General features: G+C 33.0%; 3 protein-coding genes across 3 annotated transcripts; all 3 read left to right on the top strand.

Annotated features, from left to right (window-relative positions):
* The first annotated feature begins 4,227 nt into the window (after positions 1-4,227).
* On the top strand, positions 4,228-5,503 carry LOC8282498 (probable carboxylesterase 18). Its single transcript, XM_002523444.4, has one exon. It carries the CDS (start codon positions 4,301-4,303, stop codon positions 5,420-5,422), a length of 1,122 nt encoding a protein of 373 aa, XP_002523490.2. The 5' UTR covers positions 4,228-4,300; the 3' UTR covers positions 5,423-5,503.
* Positions 5,504-6,527: 1,024 nt separating this feature from the next.
* On the top strand, positions 6,528-9,531 carry LOC8282497 (regulator of nonsense transcripts 1 homolog). The gene is made up of 6 exons (XM_015721943.1): positions 6,528-6,644; positions 6,736-7,272; positions 7,663-8,292; positions 8,401-8,728; positions 8,974-9,229; positions 9,342-9,531. The coding sequence occupies exons 1-6, from the start codon at positions 6,528-6,530 to the stop codon at positions 9,529-9,531; spliced, it is 2,058 nt and encodes a 685-aa protein (XP_015577429.1).
* Positions 9,532-15,019: 5,488 nt separating this feature from the next.
* Positions 15,020-20,631, top strand: LOC112535534 (TPR and ankyrin repeat-containing protein 1-like). Its single transcript, XM_048371256.1, is given in 11 exon segments — positions 15,020-15,483; positions 15,665-16,120; positions 16,250-16,823; positions 16,983-17,327; positions 17,656-17,893; positions 18,228-18,860; positions 18,947-19,146; positions 19,219-19,408; positions 19,411-19,524; positions 19,788-20,144; positions 20,147-20,631. Coding segments are annotated over 11 exon segments (3,747 nt in total). The 3' UTR covers positions 20,323-20,631.
* Positions 20,632-21,784: the final 1,153 nt, after the last annotated feature.

The following is a 21,784-nucleotide window of genomic DNA, read 5'->3' on the forward strand; positions in this document are numbered from 1 at the left end:
ATTGCGAAACTTTATAAATATCTTAACTTTAACATAAAGTTTTTTATTTTTTTTCAATCTCATGTTCTTCAGTTATTAGATATCTGATATTTGTCCAACTCAAATCTTGGAGTCAATAGACTGGAGTGTCGGTGTTGAATCATACAGTTTTTTTTTTTGAAAAAATCTTAATTTAATTAAAATTTTAAATTAAATTTACATTTATATTTATAAATGGTAATCAAATTGAAAACTATACTAAAATAAATCAAGATTGCAATTTATATATATATTATTAGAAAAACTTTTAGCTACTTTATTATATCAAACTTCAACTATTTTATATTTTAAAATTTATTTTAAATTTTATAAATTCTATTTATTAAAAAGTAAGTGCCACTGAAAAATGATATAGTGAGACTAGGTTATATACTTTTTTAAGTTAATATAGATTTGTGATATGTTTAGTATGATTTTTTAAAATTTTTTATGTTCCAATGGTCTTACTTTTATTATTCATGTTGTTTTAGTAGTATTTTTTTTTGCATGTTTTGCTATATTTTTGGAAGTTGATTTTGATAATTTTTATTATAAATTTTAATTTTTTATTTTTTCTTTAAATTTGATACTTTCATTTCTTTTGCTATATTTTTAGATGTTGTTATTGATTAACTATATTTTTTATTTTTCTATTGGTAAATTAAAAAAAGAAAAGAGAAATAAAACCATTAATGCTTATGAAAATAAAAGTAAAATAAAATGTAAAATATAGAAAGTCTATTGAATTTAAATAAAACTTCTCACTCTTTATATTAAAATATTCCTTAAAATACTTTAACATCTCAATTTTTTACTCTTTTTTCTATATATATGAATTTAACTTTAAAATCTCAATTTTTTGCCTAAGAGATGTAAAACCATGAAATGAGGATTTTATTTGCTCAATTTTCTAGTTAAGGTTTAAATTTTGAATAAATTTCTTGCTAGAATATTTTTATTTATAACAAACGAATATGAATGTGTTATTTTTAATGAAATTAGTTTGAATGTTAGATATTAATACATAATACTTTAAACCTCTATATCTTAAACCATTAAACTTAAGATTCCCATTTTATTAGATTACTAATTAGACTATAATACATACCTAAATTTATGCTTTATGATCATTAATTGCTACAGGATTTGTATGGCAACCAACTAGAGTATTACTCTAAACTTTTAGAATAATAATATAAATAGTCACCCAACTTTATATTTAGTTTTATTTTAATTTTAAAATTTTTATTTATTTTATTTTAATCATTCAACTTTAATTTTATTTAAATTATAGTTACTTCATTGGTAAAAGATTGACACAGCAAAAACAACTAATAAAAAACAGAGTAATTAAAAAAAAAAATGTGACATATCAAACTTTTATGAAAAAAATGACTGAATCGCAATCAAATAAAAATTAAAGAAATGAAACAAATAAAATTTTATGAACATTAAATATAAAATTTAATGACCATTTATATTATTATCCTTTTAAACTTTTACATAATTTATTTTTTTTCTTAATAAGAAAAAAACTTAGCATGGTTTGATATTGTAACGACATAGAACCATATCACATGAAATATTGTCTGCTTTGGCCCTTATTGGCCTCACGACTTTATCCCTTTGGCGGGTTCGAGAACTTCCTACAATGTTTCCAATCATAAAATTTCTCTGAGCCAAACACGTTTAACTTTGGAGTTTCTACAATTTCACAACTAACAACCAAAAAGCACCTTTAGTTACAATTTTTTATATATATGTTATCAATCATTCCATATCCTATTTCGATGTGCAATTTGATTTATTCATGTACTCCCGTACCTTAGAGTGTTGTCATTCTAGAAGGCTGCTAGAAGCCCTTTCTTGTTCAAGCATCCTATTTTTATCCCGGCGTTCACTTCCCGCCCTCATCGTACCGCTTCTCCATGTCAGGCTGTCACAAATATATTATAAATTATAATTTATAAATGTCTTTTTATTTGTAATCTTTTCGACTTTCTAAATTAAATTATTTAAAATAACTCACAAAAAATAAATAACTAATAATATAATTATTGTCACAATATAGAGTCTATATAATTATTTAAAAAAATTCCCAATGTTGAATAAATACGTTTGATAGTTTCTTTTTCCTTTTTTCTTTTGCCGTTTCTTGGCAACTTTACATACAATTTTTATAAGACCTCGTTAATGTTACTTAAATTATATTATGGCATAAGATAAAAGTCCCTTTCTATATATAATATAGTTATTCGAATTAAGCAAAACAAATTTCATTATATAATAGAAATTAAATCATGAAGATGCACCACTAAAGGTGTTCAATAGAACCCTGATTACTAAAACATGGATGAGTCTGCCAAAAAGTGAACGTAAGTACTTAATATATGTCTTAAAATAGTAAGGACTAATTTATTAATTTATATTCTATTAAATAGTCGGATACAAGATTAAATGATCCTTTCAAACTCGTAGCTTAAAATTAAATAAATTTGAATTTAACTATTTTAGGGCTTGTTTGGTGTCTGATAGCTGATAGTTGATGGTTGATAAATTAAACTGTTTGATAGAATATTATTAACGGTTGTTGATAAATTGAAGATATAATTTATCATTAAATATTTTTATTTTATTATATTATATTATATTTAATGATAAAAATTAATAAAAATAACTTATAATAATTAAAAATATTATAGTTAATTTTTTTATACTTTAATTGTATTTATTATTAAAAATATTTATAGATTTTTAAAATAAAAATTTAAATTTAAATTCTACTAATAAAAATTTCTAATTTCAAATACCATAATTTTAAATATTATAATTATTTAACTATTAAAAATAATTTCAAAATAATAATATTTATTTTAAATATTAAAATTTAATTATATGAGATCAATTTAAAGTAAGTTACTAATAATAAGTTTTAATAAGAATAATAGTGTCTAAATAAATAAATAAAATCAAATTAACTATCAGCTGATAAGAAAAGCTTTAAAATAAAGCTGATACAATCAGCAGCTTATTGAGACTAAATCAATTATTAGCAGTTGTTTCTTAAGTCTTTATCAAATATTTTAATATAATTGTTAAGTGAAAAACAGCTACCGGGAATATCAAATCTTTGAATCAAACATCTTCTTAATAAATAAATTTAAAATTTCTATTTAAGGATCAAATAAATTCAAATTATTAAAAGAATATGAGTGTGTCTATTATACCTTTATTTAAATTAATTAAATAAATAAAATTTGAAAAATATTAATTTTTAATATTAAAAATTAAATTTTTAATTTTTAATATTAAAAATTAAAATTTTAATTTTTATATATTAAAAATTATTTTCTATTTTATTAAAAATATATTAATAGTTGTTGCCGCTTTTGAACGATTTTGCCAGAAGAAGGATTAAACAGACTCATTGAAATGTTAAGTGCCAAATTTTATTTCAATGCAAATTCAAGTTTCAGGAAGGAATTTAATTTTAAATGCCTGAAAATACAACCAAGTTATTAATTTTAATTATTTTGATTTTAATTGATGAATCCCAATTCTATTAATAAGATCTTTTCTTCACATATAAAACTAAGTTTATTTTTTATTTTTTATTTAATTAATATATTGTAAATTCTTATGCATTTAATTAATATTTATAAATTTTATTCGTAAAACATAAAAATTATAAAATTAAAATTTATAGAATTAAAAATAAAATAAAACATAAAAAGATTATTGGATTTATCAAATTTTTTATTTTTTTATTTAAATATTCTAAATTTTTTATTACAAAAATTTCATATTGTTTAGAAGAAAAACTACCTGTGATTTATAAAATTACTGTATTAATTTGTGTTTATTAACTTAAATAGAAAGTCCAATTTTAAAGTACTTATTACGTATTTATATATTTAAAAATTAATAAAATTTATAGATATAAATAAATTATTATTATTTTATATATATAAATAAATTTTTAAAAAGAGCTAAGACAAAATTTTATCAGTTAGTCAAATTTGAAATTTCTTTTAATTGTAAAGTTGAATAATATATATTGATTAATTTTGAATAAATAAATTTTTATTAATTGCAACTTATAAATTAAAACTATGAAAGAATTATCCGCCATCTACATAACACGTCAATGCATGGATCATCTTTCTTAAAAAAATAATATTAACGTCTGAAAATTCGGCCGTGAAAGAAAGAAAAATCTGAGGGGTTATGGCCATGGACATGGCCCTCTGTGCATGTCTTATCAACTTTACTTCATCTGTATATGTGGGTCCATTATTTCATCTCCATACTTCATTTTATCTTCTTCTTTTCTTCTATTTTTCCCAGGAAAAAGAAAAAAAAAGAAAAAAGAAAGAAGAATAAAAAAATGGCAGAAAGGAATCAACAATGGCCTGATAACATCCCATGGAACGTTAAGCTCTTCATACACGCCCTATCCTTCGGTCTTGATATCACCCGTCGCTCTGATGGCATTGTCAATCGTTGTCTCATGAGCTTCTTCGACATAAAAGCATCTCCTTCCAAGAAACCAATCAAAGGAGTCATGAGCGCTGATATCACCGTTGACAAAGCTCGAAACCTTTGGTTCCGCCTCTACACACCCACCACCATCACCACTGATGATGGTCTTCCTGTTATTTTCTTCTTCCACGGCGGTGGTTTTGCCTACATGTCAGCTAACTCGAAGCCTTATAATGACTTCTGCTACCAGCTTGCTAGAGAACTCTCTGCTATCATCATCTCTGTCAGCTACCGGCTTGCTCCTGAGCATCGTTGCCCCACCCAATACGAAGACTGTTTCGATACTATGAGGTTCATAGACAGTACAGGAATTGAGCAAATTTCAAGCATCGCCAATCTGAAACAGTGTTTTATTGCTGGAGATAGTGCTGGTGGGAATTTGGTGCATCATGTAGCGGTCAAGGCTAGCGAGTATGAGTTTTCTAACATAAAACTGATTGGCAACATAGTCATCCAGTCATTTTTTGGAGGCGAAGAAAGAACCGAGTCTGAATTGAGGCTCACTAGAGCTCCATTTGTGACCATGGAGCGTGCAGATTGGATGTGGAAGGTCTTCCTGCCAGAGGGCTCGAACAGGGACCACTGGGCGGCTAATGTTTTCGGGCCGAATAGTTTGGTTGATATTTCGGGTGTTAAGTTTCCGGCAACGATTGTGTTTGTCGGGGGATTTGATCCTCTACAAGATTGGCAGAAGCGGTACTACGAAGCATTGAAGAAATTTGGGAAAGAAGCATATTTGGTGGAGTACCCGAATGCATTTCATACTTTTTATGCTTATCCAGAAGTGGCGGAGGCTTCTTTGTTCTTGAAGGAAGTGAAGAATTTTATGCAGAAGCAATCAGCAATAGCAACTAATATTTGAACCATTCTTTTCAATTTTGTAATTTGAAAAAGATAAATTTGGTTGTACTTGAACCAAGAATAATATACTGCGATTACTAGACATATATATCTAAGTCTTACCCTTAGCTACACTACGCATATATATACCAAGTTAATAAATAAGTAATCTGCTGAATTACGCCGGCACATCAATCCCTATATCTTTTACATTTGATATGGTTACTGCTGGGAATCAATGGAAATGGAGCTTATTTTAGCCACTTGTTGCCCCCACCGAGTTATTCTTACGATTGCTGCTATTACCGCTTCTCTTGGCGAAGATATCGTGTTGGGCTTCCTCTCCTTCTGGTCTGATCTCATTACTTTCTAGCATGTGTGAGGATCAGTCGAAGCTTTGGAATTGTATCTGGTAACAGAAGGGGCCCGAGCGAGTTCGGTAGTTTCTTTGTCTGGTTTCAAAGGTAAAATTCTTACTGACACTCGAAGGGTCAGGAGCCATTTTGGCATGAATGACCAATGTTCCATCCGTCGTATGACCAGCAAAGATGTGCTATATACATCCTATAAATAAATACAAATATAAATAGACTATAACTTACTAAAAAAATCATAATTAACCAAACTCGAAATGACCATCTACTCAAAATTACCTAAAATGAAAAATAATTTTATCCGAATCCGCCCATTTGTTATCTTCGCCGTAAGTAAGCATTTAAGGAAAAATATAGAAAAAGAAGATAAGAATGTCCCTCACAATTACCAGTCCAATACTCCTGATTCCACCATATATGCTCCCGCGTGCACACTAACCTTCTCACGATCTTCAAGCCCTTCTCTTTCTTCCTGTCTACAGTTTTTCATTCACTTTGGCGCCTCTTCCATTTCCCGATGTTACGAAAGATCGAGCATGTCTGAGTTAGTTGACATATCAATTACGGAAGACAGAATAGAATATATAATGGATATTTAATAATAGCCACTCTTGGAAATATACATAAAAACCTTTCACTTTCCCTACATTACTCTTTCCTTTACCACAGACTTTGTCTTTCTCTCGTCTACAGAGAGATAACAAAACTGGTAATGCCAAAGAGAAACCAAGAAGACTTACAAAAAGCAAAATAATGGAATGTGAATGTTCAAGAACCACACAGAGAGTTGCCATGAAAGAAAGTTTGATTGATGAAATTTATTCTTGGTCTTTTGATGAAATTCTTGATCAAGAACTGTTCAAAGACAAGGTCAGTTCTATATAATTTACATAACTGTATACCTTTTCTTTTCGTCAATGGAAATTTAGTTTCTTAGTGTACCCTTTGTTTACTTGCGTAGGTAGAGAAGATTCCTGACACGTTTCAACAAGTAGAAGAATATTCTGGATCGTTTGTATACCCATTATTGGAAGAAACAAGGGCTGAACTTGCTTCAAGTCTTGATAACATATCAAGAGCACGTTATGCTCAAGTTCTTGGAACTTCTAAACAAGGTGGAACATCGCTATATGATATCAAAGTTGATTATTGGAGAAATAGGCTTGGAATACATAGAAAAGACTATTACCAGACATTGCCTGGAGATATCTTGGTTTTCACAAAAGCTAAACCTGAAACTATTTCCGATTTGAGATGGCACGGAAGGGCATGGGCTGCTAAACTTAAAGAGAGTGACGGGTATGATGATGATAACGCTAATGCAACTTGTCTTCGAGTCAAAGGTTTTAGAGGTGATGATCATGTCAGTTTTTCACTAGGGAAGAAATTATTTGTAGTTTTCTTGATGAATGTCAGAACACATGAAAGGATTTGGAAATCTCTGCGATTCAATGGAAATTTGACTGTTATTAAGCAAATCTTGAGCTCTTCTATGCAGGTAAGAAATGTCCTACTTTTGTCTTGATTTGCGTAGACTTTATACTAGCTGTATGTAATTACACTTGACTGGGGATGATATCTGTTCATGGTTGTAATATGGTATGTTTTATGTTTCAAAGAAATAGACATAGTTTCTTATAAAAAATTCATGAAGCACAAATTTGGAAAGGATGAGTTGAAATTCTAGACATATGAAATATTATTTTTTTTCATAATTTTTTACTCTTGTGCAATTTTTCACCTGTGTTTTGTATCATTCTTAATGTAGCAGTACAACAATTTTATTTTCTATTTTTGTTTCATTTTTCTATAACTATCTTAATTTTGTACAAACCTTATGCATGGAAGATGCTCAACGTAATTCTAAATTGTAATGTGGATATTGCAGGATAAGGGGAAGAATAGGCTTTGTACCTGCCAAGGAAATTGCATTGAAATTAAAGAATCAATTATGACCATCTCATCTCAGCTGAATGAATCACAAAGAAAAGTAATTGTTGATATTCTTTGTAAATTGCAATGCAATCACAGGTCTTCTGTAGAACTTATATGGGGTCCCCCAGGGACTGGAAAACCTAAAACTCTGAGTATCTTGCTTTACATTCTCTTGAGAATAAAGTATAGGACTCTCATCTGTGCCGCAACAGATACTGCAGTTCAACGAGTGGCATCTCGTGTTGTAAAGCTGGTAAAGAACTCTTCCTCATGTTCATTGGGAAGCATTCTCTATTTTGGGGATAATGGTGTTGCAAAAGTTGATACAGACATTGTAGAGATATATTTAAATCATCAAGTCAAAAGTCTGGATAGTTGCTTACGAACTGCTTCCTTGGTATTCTGCACTGCCTCAAGTTCATCCATGCTGCTTTCAGGGTTAGAGCCCCTAAACTTGTTAATCATTGATGAGGCCACACAATTAAGAGAGTGCGAATCATTCATACCTTTGCAATTGCAAGGATTTAAGCATGCTGTACTCATTGGAGATAACTGTCAGCTAGCAGCAACGGTTACTAGCAATGTAAGTATATGGTAACCGGTTTTTCATCACAATTAGAGGTTTTTAATTTCAAAAGTTGCAAATTATTTGATTAGTTAATCTTTTTTTCTTCTTTCATTTATCTAATAGGTTTCTGCTAGAGCTGGCTTTGGGAGGAGTTTGTTTGAAAGGTTGACTTCATTTGGTTGTTCAAAGCATACTCTGAATAAGCAGTACAGAACGCATCCTCTTATCAGTTCTTTTCCTAATTTCAAATTCTATGCAAACCAGATTTGGGATGCTCCATATGTTAGAAACAAAAGTTTTTTGAAGTGCTTTCTCCCTGATCCAGTATTTGGTCCATATTCATTTATAAATATTTCTTGTGGAAATGAAGAGCTGGATAGCCTGAGATGTAGCTTCAAAAATATGGCTGAACTTGCAACTATGATGAAAATTGTGCAAATATTGTTCAAAGGTTGTAATTCTTTTCCTTCATAACTTCTGCATTGCTCTTTTGGGATTATGATCTTCTGTATTGCTCAATTTTGATACAAGCCTTATGTCTGTTTGCAACAAGCAAGACTAGCACATTTTCTGGGATTATAATCATGTTAGATGTTTAATAACTCATTAGTACAGTTAGTAAGTAAGATGTGGTTTTTATTGTTGCAATAATTACTTACCATAATTTTGCTGATTTTGCTTAATTTGATTATAAAGAATGGAGCAAATCGAAACAAAAGCTTAGTGTTGGCATCATATCTTTCTACACGGCACAATTTGTTGCAATCAATGAAAAAGTTGGACGGAGGTACGAGAACTTAGAAGGATTTTCACTGAAAGTGGATACAATAGGTGGCTTCCAAGGTGGTGAGGAAGATGTAATAATATTGTCTACTGTTCGTACTAGTGCTGATGGATCAAGTGAGTTCATTTCCAATCTGCAGAGAATTAATGTAGCTTTGACAAGAGCAAGGTATGATTTCTCTTTTAACACGTATCTTAACTTTTTATGTTAATCATATGAAGCAATGACTCTCTAAATGATGACACTACATATACTGTTTCTGGATTTTGGGAAATGGAAGAACTCTTGCTGATAGTAGCACTGTTTGGAAATCCATTATCCAAGAGGCTAAGGATTGCAAGTGTTTTTACAATGCTGAAGAGGATAAGGAATTGGTTGATGTTGTGCTACAGGTAAAGCAAGAACTTGATAAGCTTGATGATGTCCTAAATGCAGACAGCACACTTTTCAAAAATCATTTGCAAAGTTGAAGTGTTCTTAAATGAAGAAGTTAGTTATCAATTTATTACTGAGGCTTTCTTGCGGCTGGAGGCCGAAGAGAAGGAATGCAAACTTATATTGTGATAACTTCGCACAAATGCTAAAACAATACAAGGTAAAAAATTTGCATATTATTTGCTCAAATGACATTTTGAAGGATTCACTGTACGTCCAAGTCCTGAAGGTATGGAATATATTGCCTCTAGAGGACATCCCATGTCTTGTTACACGTCTTTATTCCGTCTTCCAATCATATAGTGATGAACTTATCAATCGTTGCAAGAAGAAGTCTATGGAAGGGTATGTCTCTTTTGTTTTTTAGTATAATCTAAATCTCAGTATTCTTCTTTGTAGAATTTTATAGAGAAAGGAAAAAAGAGAAATGTTCTCTTATACTTTTTTTATATATCAAACATAGGAGAAACACAACTTATATATACTAGCTAAAGGATAGAAAAAGAACTTAGATAGGAACTAATTTATCTTATTCCTAAACCTTAGAATGTTTATCCATATCTCTAACAAACAAAAACTAATTAGTTATTCTAACTTATCAACACTCCCCTTCAAGTTGGAGCAAATATATCTGTCATGCCCAACTTGCTAACTTGAAATTCAAATTGTTGTCTAAATAACCCTTTAGTTAAAATATCTGCCACCTGCTGTGTAATTGGTACAAATGGAGTACAAATAATTCCTTCTTCAAGTTTTTCTTTTATGAAGTGCCTATCAATTTCAACATGTTTTGTCCTGTCATGTAAAACAGGATTATGAGCAATACTGATAGCTGTCTTGTTATCAAAATACAACTTCATAGGTAAACTTACAGATCTTTTAAGCTCTTGTAGAACCCTTTTCAGCCAAAGAATCTCACACACTCCCTGTGCCATTGATCTGAATTCTGCCTCAGCACTACTTCTAGCAACTACATTCTGCTTTTTACTTCTCCATGTGACTAAATTACCCCAAACAAATGTGCAGTATCCAGAAGTTGACCTTCTATCAGTGATTGAACCCGCCCAATCAGCATCCGTGTACACCTCAACTCCTATTTTTTCATTTTTCTTGAAAAAAAGTCCTTTTCCTGGTGTACTTTTCAAATAACAAAGAATTCAATATACAGCTTCAAGATGTTCTTCATATGGGGAATGCATAAACTGACTTACCAAGCTTACAGCGAAAGCAATGTCCGGACGAGTATGTGATAAGTAAATCAGTTTTCCAACCAACCTCTGATATCTTTCTATGTCTACTAGAACACCATTCTTTACCTCCCCAAGTCTAGAATTAGCTTCAATTGGAGTTTCAGAAGGTTTACAACCACTCGTTCCAGTTTCTTTCAAGAGATCTAGAATATACTTCCGTTGTGAGACAACAATGCCTTTCTTTGACCTTGCCACTTCCATTCCAAGAAAGTATCTTAACTGGCCTAGATCTTTCATTTCAAACTCCTTGGCTAGGTTTTGTTTCAATCTGCTTATTTCAATTATGTCATCTCCAGTCAAAATTATATCATCTACATAGACAATTAAAACAGAAATTTTGTCTTCAATAGAACTCTTTATGAAAAGAGTATGATCAGATTGACTTTGATTATAACCTTGACCTTTAACAAACTTTGTGAACCTCTCGAACCATGCTCTAGGAGATTGTTTAAGGCCATATAAAGATCGCTTTAGCTTACATACCTTGGTTCCAAATTTCTGAGCAAAACCAGGTGGAGGTTCCATGTATACTTCCTCTTCTAAGTCACCATTCAAAAAGGCATTCTTCACATCTAGATGATTCAAGGACCAATCTAGATTAGCTGCAACAGACAAGAGCACTCGAATAGTATTGAGTTTCGCCACATGAGAAAAAGTTTCATAGTAGTCCACTCCATATATTTGAATAAATCCTTTGGCTACTAGACGAGCTTTATATCTTTCCAAAGATCCATCTGATTTGTACTTCACAGTAAACACCCATTTACATCCAACAACTGTCTTCCCATCTGGCAGATCCACTTCTTCCCAAGTAGCATTCTTCTCCAAGGCTCTCATCTCCTCCAAAATAGCTTCTTTCCACTCAGGAACATTTAGAGCCTCCTGAACACTATTTGGAATAATCATACTAGACATATGTGAGATAAAAGCACAATATGATGATGAAATATTTTTGTAAGATACAAAATTTGACGAAGGATGTTTAGTACATGACCTAACACCTTTCCTAAGAGCAATGGGAAGACCAAGTTGACTAGATGGATTATTTGTAGGAAGTTTTGGAGACTTACCATAAATTTCATGATCCAACCTCTGATTAGATTCTTGATGGTGCTGTAGGATGGTGACTCTTTTTTGTGCTTGATGTTCCTTTGAATATACAAGACCTTTAAACTTTTCAATATTTAAATCATTTGTTTCCACACTTTCTTTATTTTTCGACCCATTTTCTTTTGAAACATGATCAGACTCCCAAGAAATACCATTATTTGAAAAAAACTCAAAAGTTAAATCAGAATTTAAATCATAACCAGAATCAGTTGAGACATCTTCACTAGTGTTCTCCCCCTGAAGATGAAATTTGTCAAAGTATGATTGTCCTTCAAAAAAAGTGACATCCATAGAAATAAACATTTTTTTTAAAACTGGATCAAAACATTTATAACCTTTTTGATTTGCAGGATAGCCTACAAAAATACATTTATGTGCTTTTGGATCAAGTTTTGAACGTTTTGGATCATGATTATGGACAAAAGCCACACTTCCAAAATTTTTTAAAGGAATGTTGCTAGTTAGCCGAGTTATGGGAAAACATTCACTAAAAACTTTAATTGGTGTTTTAAAATTCAAAATTCTTGTAGGCATTCTATTAATCAAATATATGGCTGTTAAAACTGTTTCTCCCTAAAGATACTTTGGAATTTTAGTTGTAAAACTAAGAGCTCTAACAACCTCTAGGATATGTTTATTTTTTCTCTCAGCCACCCTGTTTTGCTGAGGCGTGTTACTACAAGAACTTTGGTGAATAATCCCTTTTTCAGCAAAAAATTGTCCTAACATATTGTTAAAGAACTCCTTTCCATTATCACTTTGAAAAATTTTAATTTGAGTATGAAATTGTGTTTGAACCATATTATAAAACTTTTTGAACACACTTTCAACATCAGACTTTTCTTTTAAAAGAAAGACCCAAGTAACTCTAGTATGATCATCAATAAAAAGGATAAACCAGCGTTTTCCAGAAAATGTTGGCGCTCTAGAAGGACCCCAAACATCACTGTGAATCATGGTAAACGGCTTGGACTGTTTATAAGGTTGCGATTGGTAAACAGTTCGGTGATGTTTAGCTAATTCACAAAATTCACATCGGAAAAACAAAAATTTTTTATTTATGAATAACTTTGGGAACAAATACTTTAAATATTAAAAATTTGGATGTCCTAGCCGATAATGCCATAACATAATCTTAGTGTCACTTGAAACAGAAATAGAATTGAAACAAGTTTGCAGGTCTTGCCTTCCAAAGGTTGACTCATCATTGAAGAAGTAGAGTCCACCATTCAATTTAGCACCCCCAATCATCTTCCCCGAGGTTAAATCCTGAAATTTACAATAGGAAGACTTAAAAATCACTTGACAATTATGATCAGAGGTTAACTTACTGACAGACAAAAGATTATATGACAAATGTGGAACATGTAAGACATTCTTAAGAACTAGAGAAGAGGAAATAGGAATTGTTCCTTTCCCAGCATCAGTGGCTAAGGAACCATCTGCAATTTTAACCTTTTGATTTCCTGCACTTGACAATTATGATCAGAGGTTAACTTACTGACAGACAAAAGATTATATGACAAATGTGGAACATGTAAGACATTCTTAAGAACTAGAGAAGAGGAAATAGGAATTGTTCCTTTCCCAGCATCAGTGGCTAAGGAACCATCTGCAATTTTAACCTTTTGATTTCCTGCACAAGGTATATAAGAGGAAAAAATTTGTGAATTGCCAGACATATGATCAGTAGCACCTGAATCTAATATCCAAGTGCTATGGGATTTGGAACAAGTTATAGCTGCAATGAAAGAATTACTTGATTGTGCAAAAGAACAAGACAAGTCAGATTTTTCTAAAGTTTGGGACTTAAACATTTTATACAGGTGCTTTATCTGTTCCTTGGTAAAAGGAAGAGATTCAAAAGAAGACTGCTGCCCTGGATTAGTATTGCTAGCTTGAAAAGCTCGTACATCTCCTCCTAACTTGGTGTTATCATTTGCTGTTTTCTTCTTGGTTTTCCATGCAATTTCCAGCAAGTATCTCGAGTATGCCATGGTTTTCGACAATGATCACACCAGGGTTTCTGCTTTCCCCCTGAGTTTGTACCTCGAGTTATAAGAGCAGATTCGTCAGCATCTATTTTTGGTTCATCATTTTTCAGCATCACTTTTCGTCGTGCTTCTTCTCTATGCACTTCTGAAAAAACTTCTCTAATAGTTGGTAAAGGATTTTTTCCTAATATACGTCCACGAACCTCATCAAGATCTTTGTTTAAACCAGCCAAGAAAACAAATACTCGTCCTCTTTCAATTTTCTTTTTGTATCGAGCACTGTCATTAGGATTCTCCCATTGTTCATCTTCAAACATGTTCAATTCCTGCCAAACAGCCATCATATCATTATAGTAAGCTGTTACCTCTTGATTACCTTATTGCATTTTCCACATATGGGTGTTTAATTCGAATAACTGTGAATGGTTGTCCAAATCTGAATAGCTTTCTCGAACTGCTTCCCAAACATCCCGAGCAGTCTGCAAAAACATGAATGGTTTTCCAATAACCAGATCCATTGAGTTAATCAACCAGGCAGTAACCATTGAATTTTCTGAGCGCCACTGCCTATATTTCGAATCATCGGTTATTTGTGGTTTTATCTCACCATTCAAGTATCCAAGTTTTCCTTTTCCATCAATCACCAACCTCATGGACTGAGACCATTTAAGATAATTCTTGCCATTCAGTTTGTGAATGGTGATTTGAAGAGAATTTTCAGGAGGCACAGGTGGAAGTAGCTGAGAAACTCCCCCTGATGGTGTCACGCCACTGCTAGCTTCTGAAGTGGCTGAACTATAGCCAAGCATGGCAGCCTTAAAATTCATGATCAAGCACTAAGCTCTGATACCATGTAGAATTTTATAGAGAAAGGAAAAAAGAGAAATGTTCTCTTATACTTTTTTTATACATATCAAACATAGGAGAAACACAACTTATATATACTAGCTAAAGTATAGAAAAAGAACTTAGATAGGAAATAATTTATCTTATCCCTAAACATTAGAATGTTTATCCATATCTCTAACAAACAAAAACTAATTAGTTATTCTAATTTATCAACATTCTTACTAACAGGCCCTTCAGATTCAAGTTTACGTCATTCATTCCTTTTAGCTTTTTTAATCATTTCCTCTTTGCTTTTGACTGTAGGGATTTGGAAGGTTCCCATGAGTTGGGTTGCTGATGTCTCTCGCTATAAGAGCCGAAGTGGGAATAATCCAAGCACTTGCCATTCGGGTGAACAAGACTTTGTTGACAGTCTTGTGCTTATGAAATTCTACTCCATGTCAACTAGTATTATAAGGCACTTGCTTTCTGGTTGTGATGGAAATGAAATGGATATTCCATTTGAACTAACAGATGAACAAATGGAGATCATCCGTTTCAACAGAAGCTCATTCATACTTGCCAGATCAGGGACCGGGAAAACTGCTGATTTAATTATGAAGTTACTTCGAAAGGAGCAGCTTCATCATCTATCTTTGGAGGGATTTCATGAAGTTGAATGCAATTCCTCCATGAGCGTAAGCTTGAGAAAAGAGACTGATGGATGTATTTTGCGCCAAATCTTTGTTACAAGCAATGCTAGACTTTGTCTTTTTGTCAAACAGTACATTTCTCGCTTAAAAAGGCAAGGTGGTTAAATCTTGCGCTCCTTTATTCTCTTCAGGTTTCTAACTAATTTGTGCTGAATACCATACTTAAAGCTGAGATGTAGTTATGCTTATCATGAAAACAATTCTATTAGCTTTGTTATAAATATATGAGCTAGCACAGGTAAACATTTTATCAATTACATTTTGATTGTACAGATCAACTTGTGGTTGGAATTCTTCAGCAGAAAGCTCTGACCATGAGGAGGAAGATTTTGATGAGATATTAGAATTTTCAGACATTCCAGATTCTTTTTCTGATCTTCCACAAAGTTCATATCCTCTTGTTATATCATTCAACAAATTTCTTATGATGCTGAATGGAACAGTCGGCAGATCATTTTTTGAAAAGTTCCCTGAATTGAGGGGACTTTGTGAGGGAAAGAGGAAAGCTTCAAAGTCCATGGTCTTAAAAACATTTATCATAACAAGGGTAGTTAGTTATGAAAAGTTCTGCTCATCTTACTGGCACTATTTCAGTCCCTTGCATACCAAGAAGTTTGATCCTTCTTCAGTTTTCGCGGAGATCATTTCTCATATAAAAGGAGGATCTCGCATTGGTGTCAATGATGATATACTGAGTCGAGAGGATTATATCACATATTCTTTGCGCAGGTTGTCTGCTCTTAGCCAACAAGATAGGGGTAGAATATATGATATTTTTCTTGAATATGAAAGGACAAAGAAAAGAAATGGTGAGTTTGATATGTTTGATTTAGTAATTGATCTTCATCATTGGCTCAGAGATGAAACATATGAGGGTGAGAAAATGGATTATGTGTATATAGATGAAGTGCAGGACTTGACAATGAGACAAATTTCACTTTTCAAATATATTTGTAAGAATTTTGAGGAAGGATTTGTTGTTTCAGGTGATACAGCCCAAACCATTGTAAGAGGGGTTGATTTTAGATTTGAGGACATAAGAGCTCTTTTCTACACAGAGTTTCTGTGTGAGAGAAAACAGAAAGGAAAAATTGCTGATATTTTTCATTTAAGTCAAAATTTTCGAACTCATGCTGGTGTTCTGAAGTTAGCTAACAGTGTTGTTGAACTTCTTTATCATTTCTTCCCTTCATCCATCGACCAATTGATACCTCAAACAAATCATGTGAAAGGGGAACAACCAGTTTGGATTCAGACTAAGGAGAATGCTTTAGGATCGTTATTCAGAAGCAGTGGAAGCAATTACCTAGAATTTGGAGCAGAACAGGCTATCTTGGTAAGAGATGAAATAGATAAGAACAAAATTTTTAACCTTGTAGGGGAGAAAGCAATTGTCTTGACAGTAATGGAGTGCAAGGGCCTGGAATTTCAAGTGAGTTGCCTTTGTTACTCATGCTTGAGATAGGTTATGTATTTATCTAGTTGTTTCTTCTAATCTGTCCAATCATTGTTTCCTTGACATGGTTTCTTTATCTTCAAACACTACATCCTACACATTTGACATTGAACTCTACCTTTTATTCTCTGTTAGGATGTTCTGTTGTACAACTTTTTCAGTTCATCTCCTCTAAATTATCAATGGGATGTCATTTATGGATATATGAAAGAACAAGGTCTTCTGGTGCCCCCTCATCCGAAGTCCTTTCCCACTTTCGATGAGGGAAAACACACAGCTTTGTGTTTCGAGCTGAAGCAATTATATGTGGCCATCACCCGCACAAGGCAAAGGTTGTGGATTTTTGAGAATGTATCGAGTCCGGTTTTTAACTATTGGTTGAAACTACAACTTGTCCATGTTCGTGAATTGGATGATAAATTTCTAGAAGAGATTCAAGTCACAAGCAGTCAAGAGGAGTGGAAAGCTCGTGGAATTAAGGTTAGTTTGATGTTTACATAGAGTAGAGTAGCAGAATTCTTATATGCTTTCCAACATTATGGCGCCATATATGTAACTCTCTCACCTGTCTGCCAAGGTCCAGGAATCACAACTTCTAACAATTTCTGTGGTTACTTATAGCTCTTTTATGAGGAAAATTATGACAAGTATTCTTTTATGTTTTCCAGCATTATAGTGTGTGGACTAGTAGTATTTTTATATGCTTTCCAACATTATAGCACCCATAAACTCTCTGGGCTACTTGTTCAGCCTGTCTGCCAAGGGCCAGGAATTGCAAATTCTAACAATTTTTGTGGTTATCTTATAGTTCTTTCATCAGATGAATTATGACCAGGCAAGATTCTGCTTTGAAAGGGCAGGCGAATCTTATTGGGAAAAGTGGGCAGTGGCTGCAGGCCACAGATGTACTGCTGACAATTTGAGGGTTTCAGATCCCATAATAGCACGTGTTCATCTCACTCAGGGAGCTCATATGTTCGAGTCCATTGGCAAGAATGAATCTGCTGTCCAATGTTTCTTCGAGTTAAAAGAATATGAAAAAGCAGGTATATATGTGTATACATTCTTATAGTTTGACTGCTTGATGTCATTTTCTTTTTAATGTTGTCATATGGATGCATTAATTAGAACTTAAGCAGCATGATTTTATTACGAACAATTATCTCTCTCAAGTGTACATTTATGAGACCCTTGATTGAAACTTGTAACTGGTGGAAGTGTTGCTAAATAAATAGTTGCTTTGCATATGAGAAAAGCACCAAATCCCAACATAAACACTGGTATCATTTTTAAGAAATCCAATTTTGTTACCATGTATAGTACAACTGCTTTAGTAAAGCTTCAGAATTTCAATCCATTGTTTAATCTGCATCTTCGCAGGTATAATTTACTTGGAAAAGTTTGGTGAATCTAGAATGGAAGAAGCTGGGGAGTGTTTTCATCTTGCTGGATGTTATAAAAAAGCAGCTGAAATATATGCTAAATGCAACTTATTTTCAAAGTGCTCAACTGTTTGTGATGATGGGAAATTATTTGAAACGGGATACAAATATTTCCAACTCTGGAAAGAGAATAATTGCATAATTGAGCAGGAGATCGCAAGCAAAGAGGTTCAGAGGTTCTTTGAGAAAGGAGCACTTCATTTTAATAAGCTTAAGGATTCCAAGACCATGATGAAATTTGTCAAAGCTTTGCAATACAAAAACTTAATGCGAACTTTCTTAAAGAATGCAGATTGCCTTGATGAACTTCTGCTTTTGGAAAAAGAATGGAGAAAATTTTCTGAAGCAGCAAATATAGCAAACATGAAAGGTGATGTTCTGCTTGAAGCTGATCTGCTACAGATGGCACAATTATTTGAAAAGGCATCCACTGTGATACTATTCTATGTGTTTTACAACTCTCTTTGGGTACAGAAAAGCAAAGGTTGGTCCCTGAATAATTTTGCGAAGAAGGAGGAGCTTTTGGAAAAAGCTAAAACATTTGCCAAGAATGCTTCAAGTGACTTCCATGGTTTTATTTGCATGGAAGCAAACATTTTATCACATGAACAGGTTAACTTGTTTCAAATGAAAAGCTATTGGAATGCTTCTTGGAAGAATGGAAGTCTGAGAGGTACGATGTTATGTGCTCGAAAATCCTCGATGTGTATCTACCTCTAAGTAGATCAAAGCACATGTTCGAGGGTGATTTGATAAAGTGTGCACAAAGCAACAAATCCTGGGAACAGACTTCTGTTGAAAATCTGCTTTACTACTGGGATTTCTGGAATGAGGAGATTGAGAAGATGCTATGGTTTGTACAGGGTGATAGCAAAGAAGATTCTTATACTGAATTTTGTATGAACTATTTTGGGGTCAATAAACAATAGAAGAATGAGAAGACTGTTTACCTTTTGCTATATCCTGATGCAGCATGGGTTAAGGGCATTAATCTTCGAAACATTAAGAGAAATGGGAATTTAATATGGATTGATGCTGACCAGTTTGTTCGTGCTGCTACAACTTACTGGTCTTCAGAAAGGCTTACTGTCGGTGTGAAGGTTCTTGAAAATCTAAAGAACTTTACATGTTTTCAGTTGATAAGGCCTTGTCCTTGTTATGCCAAAGTATGCTTTTAATTAAAATCTGGAAGGTTTCAAAGTCTCTCACGGAATCAAAGTTCATGAACGACTCTGGTGACAATTCCTTGAAATTCCTATAAGGAACTTCTTAGGCCAAATCTATATTCTGGATTGGCAAAAATCAACAACAGATGATATGATTTATCTGAGAGAGATAGAGCTTTGTAGGAATTTATTGGAGGAAATTATCAGTAGGATGATTAGCTAGAGGACTATAACAAGGGAAGAAACTGGATGGCTAATGACCATTCTTTTCTCTGGAAAATTTCCATCATACCTTTATGGGCAGATTGGTGAAAGCTTTGGCAATAGTGTAGCATTGCAAATATTCATTCAGATAAATGAAGCAACTGAATATTCTAGGCAGGTGATAGTGGTTCATAAATTCCAGAAAGCTCTAGAAGATATTGATTATGCTGAATTTTCACCAAGTTGTTTTCTGTATCTTGTCGATCGCCTCCTTATTATGGTATCCTACTTGAAGAATTCCTTCTTCACAACAAAATCTTCTTTGGTTGAGTTGCTTATTTCAAAGACATGGAAGACCAACCCTAATCTAGTATTTCTGCCTGATGTGAAAGTGGAAGAATCACTTAAAGGCACTATTGATTTTGTGGCTTGCTTGGTTGAAAAGCTCCTTTGCCAAGAGCAAGGCACCATAAATTGGATCAAAAATATTATTTGAGCATTGACTGCTTTCCGGTGCTGGTACTGAGATTATTTGTCATAATTTGTCTACTGTGCATCAATTTTGGTAGCTATTCTGATTTGTTCTTCAATTTGCTGGGGAAGAGAGAGGTCACCTCCTTATTACCATGGGAATTTTATGAGGCCCTACGAAAGTTAAGGTAACATGATAAAGCAAAAGTAAAGATTGAGGTTGTTGCTGAAGCACTAAGAAAGATTAGAAACCCTCTAATTATTGTGAATCTAGGAACAGAGTTTTCTATTCCAGATGCCATATTCTTGAACTTGAATGTTGAGCAACATAGAGGGAGTATTCTGAGGGCATTACGTCTTAAGAACCATTTGGTTTCCTCTAACTGGACTCATCATAGATACGCTAGGACAGAGTCATTTGGCAGGGGGCAGTACCAAGGGTTGCTGTCAACTTCGAGCTTTGTTTCTATAATTGAGCAGACAAAGTTTCAGAATGAAGACCGAGTTAGAGAAGCAAATCTTAGTAATAGGCAATTTTGGCTGATGCTTGAATCATTGGATTTTGAAGGCATTTATGAAGCAAAATTCCAGGTTGATATTCCACTTTTCAAGGTAATGCTAACTGCTATTTTTGTTGTCTGATTTAACTCGATCAAACCAGCTGCTGAAAATTTTCTACTTCTCACTCCTTTCTTCTTTTTCAGGAAGTAGTGCTGCAATATATTCTTGTTGCAAATGCTGCAATGCGAAAATGCTGTCAGAGTAATTTTGTTGAAGATTGTGAAGTTCCTTCTGACGAGTTAAACAATGCTCTGGATGAACTGCAGCAGCTTTATTCTGCACTTAGTTCAAGGTCAGTTTGAATATGTAGCCTATACATTTCTTATGATTGTTTATGCTATCCCTGAATTATAACGTATCCACCTGCGGTTTTACATGTTTGCAGAAAGAAAAGGAATTCTTTAGTTTGTTTGAAACTTGTTCTATAGAATCTAATCTGTTACTCAAACTATACACTATGTATGAGCAGTGAATTGGTATTTGAAGACGTCAAAGAAATTCAGAACATTGTGAAGAAGTTGGGGCCTAGAAGGGAAAGGATGGAGCCTCTTGTGGAGAAACTACTGATGTGTGATAAAGAAGCACAGGAAAAGATGGAGCCTTGCACCTCGACGGAAGCCGAAAGTAATAAAGATGGTGCTGACAGTAGCGCTGAAAAACGTAGCAGTGAGGTTGAGGCTTCAAATACTACTGTCAGCAAAACAACAGAGACAATGGAATTTCCAAGCTGAAGGAGAGGCGAGAAATAGACTAGAAGAAAGCAATAGTCGTAGTGTGTGATTTCAGAGTTAAAAGGGCTATGTATTGAATCGCACCCTTTTGCTTTACAATGAAGCTTCTTGTAAAACCTTAGTAATGGAAAATGATATTCACTATTTTCTTTCTGAATTTCAATCTCGACTAAATATAAAATCTCAAGAGTAAAAATTATTGGAAAAATATGATACTATTAGGGACCTAATGAAATGATCTTATACCTGAAAAAGGAAAATTCTTTACTTTTTATTGTTTGTATCTTTACATTTTCGTTCCTAATCGATTAAATATTACTATTGATAAAATTCCTCATTTCAATTTTTTATTTTTAAGGAAT

This window comes from Ricinus communis, chromosome 2, assembly GCF_019578655.1.
Source record: "Ricinus communis isolate WT05 ecotype wild-type chromosome 2, ASM1957865v1, whole genome shotgun sequence".
Lineage (NCBI taxonomy): Eukaryota > Viridiplantae > Streptophyta > Magnoliopsida > Malpighiales > Euphorbiaceae > Ricinus > Ricinus communis.